The sequence below is a fragment of the Trichogramma pretiosum genome, unplaced genomic scaffold (genome assembly GCF_000599845.2).
Source record: "Trichogramma pretiosum strain Unisexual culture from Peru unplaced genomic scaffold, Tpre_2.0 scaffold94, whole genome shotgun sequence".
Classification (NCBI taxonomy): domain Eukaryota; kingdom Metazoa; phylum Arthropoda; class Insecta; order Hymenoptera; family Trichogrammatidae; genus Trichogramma; species Trichogramma pretiosum.
In genome coordinates this window covers 465,459-472,331 of record NW_019641682.1, presented here as the reverse complement: position 1 = coordinate 472,331, position 6,873 = coordinate 465,459, and the positions used below count along the sequence as shown (strand labels likewise).

General features: G+C 30.6%; 1 protein-coding gene across 2 annotated transcripts; it reads right to left on the bottom strand.

Annotated features, from left to right (window-relative positions):
- Positions 1-243: 243 nt before the first annotated feature.
- Positions 244-5,761, bottom strand: LOC106654307 (mitochondrial Rho GTPase). Of its 2 annotated transcripts, XM_014374102.2 has the most exons (11): positions 5,032-5,761; positions 4,698-4,954; positions 4,250-4,351; positions 4,118-4,159; positions 3,756-4,042; positions 3,491-3,683; positions 3,142-3,408; positions 2,839-3,045; positions 2,446-2,642; positions 1,715-1,753; positions 244-588 (listed from the first exon to the last, which is right to left on the bottom strand). In XM_014374102.2, exons 1-11 carry the CDS (start codon positions 5,258-5,260, stop codon positions 462-464), a joined length of 1,947 nt encoding a protein of 648 aa, XP_014229588.1. In that variant the 5' UTR covers positions 5,261-5,761; the 3' UTR covers positions 244-461. The 2 variants fall into 2 exon arrangements, with proteins under 2 accessions (XP_014229588.1, XP_014229590.1); XM_014374104.2 differs by lacking the exon at positions 1,715-1,753.
- Positions 5,762-6,873: the final 1,112 nt, after the last annotated feature.

Here is a 6,873-nt window from a genome sequence, read left to right as displayed (position 1 = left end):
AAATTAGTAGAAGAAAATAGAAAAATTATTTTCAGAGTTTTTTAAGGTAATGTTCTAGTTCTGAATGTGACGTTCATGGCTGGCGCACTGTCAACAGGACTTTCAAAATGGTCGCAGCTGCGGGGGTTTTCATTTTTTGGTTTTAGGAAATCCTATGGTTAAACCGTTATTTTCATAACTTACTACTGCACTATAAATCCAATGGTTTTATAGGAGCTCTAAGTAGGTAATGAAGCAAACAAATTTTTTTTTTTTCATGATTCAAAAAGGTATTATTAGTAATAGTACTTTTTTATGTAACATACATTGATGTAAATTATTTCATGAATATTTTTACAAAATCACTTGCTTATTCGATTATAACAGTAACGAGAATGATGATGATATATTAATGAGGACTGGTTCGAAACAATATTTCCATTATTTTGTATTGTAATTGAAAGTGACAAAAAAATTTTTGATTATCTTCCAAATACACTTATTATTTTCATTACTATGAATCCAGTTATTATTATTACTGTGATACCAATTCCAGCTTTTGACCAAACAACGGAGTCTCCTTGAATAAGTCCAAAACGCTTCAAATGTCTGAAAAAGATTATTTCAGATTAGCTCATATTATAAATTGTTTCAAGTATTATAAAAATATTCGTTTACAATTGTTTCATCATTAAGAATGTATAAATCACTACTATGCTACTTTTTGTGTTGTTAAACTATTTTCCAGTTTTAGAAATATTATGAATTCAACATTTTTAAGTTGGAATGAATTTATTTTTTAAGTATGATTCATTTTGTCCTCAAACAAAAATATCTTTTGAGGGTTCTCATCAGAACCAATTTCGGAATTAGTGCCAAAATCTCGTCTATGGAAGATCTTTCATTAAAAATTGAAATTTGTACTTACGAAAAAACTCTTTATCATTAGTTTGTGTTTGCAATTAAATTATGAGTAATATTTTAATTAGTTTGAAAAGTAGCATTCGTATTAGCATGCAACGAAGTACACCACGTTAGTAAAAAAGTGCTTATCGGCTGATGGGGGGGGGGTGAGAATAGAACTAATCTGGTAAAGACAAAGATTCATAAAAAAATGCACAAAAAATTAACTTTTAGAAAAATTCAATTAACATGTTCTAAGCCATAGCAAAAAATTCCTGCATTCCTGCAGAAACTCCTGCAGAAATTCCTGCAGGAATTTCGCTACTTTTTCCTACGGGAATGAATTTAGAATTTCAAAGTTCACACCACCGATTTTCTATTAATTCTACACACATGGTTGACTTCGATTTTGTCCGGTGCAACGTTGGAACTTCCTGTGTACATTTATACACATTCCACCAATCTGTCCGCAGGACAGAATACAAGTCAATCTAGTGTACCATCTCTTCTCAGAGGTTTTTCTAAATTAAAAAATACGTAAAATTTAAGCTTTTGAAAATAATAGATCAAGTCAAAGTTTCTGACGTATTTTCGACTTATTTGATCGAAAGTCCGCTTCGCACAAAGCAAGGAGAAACAAACCCGATTAGTTGAGAAAGGAGAGATTTGTCGTAGGTACGGGGAAACCCATCGCCACAAGGGCTTAATAATAATGAAGGATTGCCTATTCAATATTTGCTAAGAAAACACAGTACTTTAAAATCCGAAGTAATTTACCTTTAAACATTGTTCAACATTTATATAACATACCATGCAAAGAGATAAAACATACCTGTGATTGTAAAATAATATCCAAGCTGCTTGGAAACGGCTGCACAAAAAATTTAACAATTAATTATGCACCAGAATTATCATGTACAAAAAAGAATTTTGGCTTTGATTGTACAGCTGATTTTGCGAAAAATATTGAGAAAAAATATCAACTTATAAGCTATTTTGAACTGAACTGATAGGTAATCGTTTAATTTTTTTTTAATTTAACAGAGGATAATCAATTAATAATTGATACATTTAATAAAACGGTAATTTCGATGAATTGTTTGTGAGAGCTGAAGAGACACCATGTTAGTTTTAGTTGAACATTAAGCAATTGAGTATTTCTTAAATATGGAATTAAACATAGAATGGAGAAAATGCAAGAATGAAACAAACGTAGAATGATTGTAATTTTTTTTAACTATTAAGAATCTATTTTCGATGTCTTTTGATCTCATTGTTCATTTAAGGACTTTTTTATACACTATTAAGAAGCAGTGATTGCATAATTTATGCAACAAGTGTCAAAAAGGCGTTTCTGCGCTCAGTATGAGCAATAAAACACAAGTATCGGCTAAGCTGACAAGATTATGCAAATGATAATTATTTTTTCCAGTTTCGAATGATTAAATTCGATTTTGAATTTATCTAATTGACTAATGAAAAATGGACAATTTTTATTGGGTAAGCTACTATAAGCAGGAAAAATTAATCAAAATAATTAAATAAATATCTGGAAATACTTACGGAAATGCTGCCATCGTAGCTAATTTGATAAATATTTCTCTTCGCACTACATGTGAAATACCATGAGGCTGTGGTGGCATAAGTTTGTACTTTGTGCAAAAAGTTGCTGGTTGTAATAAATACTCTTGCTTAGCTTCTGTTAAATCGCTTTTATTAGCTACGATTAATACCGGAATTTTGCTGTCAGCAAAATATTTCTGCAAATACATAGAGAAATGTTAAATCATGGAAAAAATAACAATATCAAACTGGTAAACTAGAACTCTAAACTAATAGAAGATAAATATTATATATTTTTAAATAGTAAAAGAGCATTTCCACTAAGATTTTGACACTTTTTGACAAAATTTTCTTGATTTTTGCTTTTCATAATAATCATTTGGTAATACTCACTATGTATATGCGGGCAATAAATTCAAATGATTTAGGATTATTTGTGTCATAAACAAGAGCTGCGGCGTCGCATTGAATTTGAGCAGGCAATAAAGCATCTTGAATGTTTAATATATTGATATCTTTCAAAATTAATATTTTTTCTTGCCCATAGATGTGCACAGTATTTACATACATATTGGATGAATCTGTAGAATGATTGGATTTCTGCAAAAAATGAAAATAAAAACATTAATAAAAAAGGTATTAATGATAATTATTTATATGTAATTTAAGTGTGAAACGGAAGATGAATAAAATTACCTCCAATTTTGGGTCTATAAATGATTGACACAGTGTGGTTTTACCACAACTTTTCGGTCCAAGAACATGACAACAATAAACATTACGAAAAGATTGTTTCTTAGCAAGATCCACCTTCTTTTCTCTGGTTATTAAAATTGATGATGTAGTACTTTCATTATAATACAGGTAATATCCTAAATAAGCCATGAACTCCAATGTTTTTTTAGGATCTGTGTAAGTTATTAAACTCCATTGGCACATAAATCCTTGATAAGTTAACCAACCCTGTAACAATTGTTTTTCCTGTTAACTTGAGCAATGAATGGTCAATTAAATATTGTTTGTAATCGTTAACTGATTAAGTTACCTTATCGTTGGTTGGTACATTATTCTTATATTTGTCTCCCCATGGCAAATTAGGACACGTGACAAACATTGACTTCAGTTCTTGGGGAGATAAAGCACCATCTTTATCAATATCATGAAGCATGAAGATTTGTGTCAAAAATTCTTGACCTTTATGAGATAATTCAGTTGTACACCCATGAGGGACTTTAAGTCTAAAGAATATTTAAACAAATTAATTCATGAGAAAAAAAATTGCATTAATAATTAAGTATGTTATTACATACTCAGGATTTATGTAGTCTTTTGACATTTGAAGATTATTATCGTAGCCAAATTTTCTTAGTACAGCCCAAGTTGTTTCATTTCTTCCTCTTTGAATAAATAAACATTGTAAATACATGAAGCCTCTTATAGTAATACATCCATTTTCTATTCCATCTTCAATATTTTTCAAAAGTACAGCTTTGACATCTTCTAGTACTTGTGGTTGCAAAGGAGAGTTAAAACACCACTGTTGAAACGTGTTAAGTTCAACATCATTTAATAATCCGTCATTATCTGCATCACATATCTATAAATCATCAAAAATATGTATCAATATGAATTATTTGTAACAATAAAAAAGAATTTTGTATCAATTTTTTACCTTGAATATCCTATGCAATGCTGATTTACATTCTGAAGTTAACTAAAAATGTGATTTCAGTAATATTTATTAAAATGAATAAATCAATCTACTAAAATTTATTGATTAATTTTATTTTGAAATGAATCATACTTCCTGAGTTTCATAGTTATATAATGGAGTTGTCGGATGTAAAACGGCTTTTTGTGCATAATAAAACATTTCTGAGATATTTTGCAATGTTTTTGCTGAACACTATTAACATTGAATAATTTATTATTAACTCATACATTTGATTAACTGGTATAATATGATCTAGATATAAGATTTAACAAAAAATTGAATGGTCTGTTATGGTAACTTGATAATAATTTTACATTAAGTAATTTACTTTAAGTATTTTTTCAAAACTTTAAGTGTTTTAAATTAGTATTATAATTATTAGTTATTAATTTTTGAAAAGTTTAAATTAATTTTTAGTTATAAATACTGTGTAAAAAAAAAAGTAAGATGCTTGATGAATTTATACAATAAAAATGTTTAAAATCTCAACCTTGCTGTTATAAAAAAATATAATTAAACTATTTACAATGTTACTGACCTCAATGCAACTTTCAATTTCATAAAATTCTTTCATGATGGGATAAACATCTTCAATTGTTGAATAATCTATCAAATCAATTTTATTGCCAACAAGTACGATTGGACAACGATTGTTATAAGAATTTTTCCGGATCAATGGTAGCCAATAAGACTTAGCATTATCGAGAGTTTGTATATTTTGAACAGAGTAGACCACACATATTACATTAGCTTTGGATATTTCACTGCATAACTGATCTTCAGTTTGTTCAGAGGCTAAAACATTTGAAACTTAAAAATAAAATGTTGCTTTAGATTTCACAAGGATAAATCAAAAAATATTTATATTATACCAGAGTAATCAACAATTCTTGTTGGCACTTGCTCCGGTGTGACATCAGCAGGGATTGTAATCTCCTCAGCTTTGCTTGGAACATCCTCTGTATACTCATCACTCACAAGTGATAATATTAGAGAAGTTTTTCCAACTCCTCTATCTCCAAGCAATAAAATCCTTACATTCTTAGGAGCATTTGTTTCAAATTGATTATTTACATACGATATATTATTAGACATAACCATGATGATAAATTCTTTTCACTGACTCTTATCACATCATAATGAATTTACAAATTTACAATATTTCCTCCAAATGCTCTTGACGTAAGCACGAGAAAAGAAAAATTTAAATAATCATTTTTTACAATAAAAATAAAATGTTAAAATGCTTCTTGATATTAGCCATATCCACTATCACTGACCAAAGAAAATTTTCCAAATTGCAGTACTATGGCTAAACAATAGTACCCATGTGCCGTTAACAATGTTTTTCAGTAAATTTAACAAACCCTTAATTCAACTTATTCACTTGATAACAATAAAATAAAGCATGCTTTAGGGTTACGTCAAATTTTTTATTTTTATGTGTATAAACGACTACTGGTCTTGCATTTCGATATAATTGGTGGTGCGAACAGTGCAGCCGCTATTCGTCACTGTCAGTCAGATCAGACAGTGAACAGACAATGTTGTGAAAAAATATAACAATTGCCATTGAACTGTTAAGAAATTGAGATTAGTAGATGGTATAGAAGATACATTGTGGTAGATCATAGGACAGCGGACAGATGGCACTTGCTATTTATAAATATTCGCGTATCGACTCATGACGTGTGGTCGTGTGCGGGGGCGGATCATCACCAATCATCAACATGTTAAAAAATCAATTTTTATAAACTAATTTGAAAGGTTTTTGAAGAGCTCTACTCGAATATGTAATTAATTTTTTCAGCTCTTTTATTTATAAATAAATCTAAATTAAAGTTATGCCAATTTCACAGTTAATATGTGGATATTTAACGCAATACTGCTGGTAATATATAAAAATTTCAAAATTTACTCCCTCTTTCGGTAATAGTATATTACTGCCCTAGGCCGGGAAAAATAGAAAAGTCCCAGGGCACGTGAAATAAGCGACCGAGGCGAAGCCGAGGTCAATTAGCACGTGCACTGAGGCTTTCTTTTTTCCCGGTATAGGCCAGTATACGATTTTACATACCCCAGGCCCGAAAATAGCAATATCCTGTTTAGCGCAGCGGCCGGGAAATGCTACTTTCGGGCCACTGGTATGTAAAATATTTAAAAATGTTTAAGTATTGATTTCCACTTTTTCGTGACAACTTATATTCATTGGAGTATTTTGCGTCATATCTTCGTATGCTTGGTATTGTTAATCTGCATAAACCTACCTAGGGCCTGCCAAAATCGATGCCAGCGCCGCCATACCCTCCACCTACATGCAGATTGCGAATGTAGCGAAAAAGTTAAAAATTTAGGTTAGGACGAAGTGGACGTTAGCGCTGTGCCCTTATATAAGGGTGCGGTCACATAACGGAAGATACCACTTTAATTATCAAAATGAACAGTCAAATTGAACATTCTTAAAACGAATAGAAAATTTTATTTCAATGGAGCAGCTCGTTATTTAGCCAGTATCATCTACCTATTAAAAGTTGCACAACTTCAAATATTATTTTCATACTTGTATATATTTTATAAATTGTGTCTCAAAATTCATTACCAAAATCGTTTTAAACAAGCTGGTCGATTCGAAAGTGGAAGATGCGTGTAGTGCCCCGACATGTGGGTATCATATGCACGTTAGTGCCTCCCGCGCTCCCCCCCCCCCCCCCCCC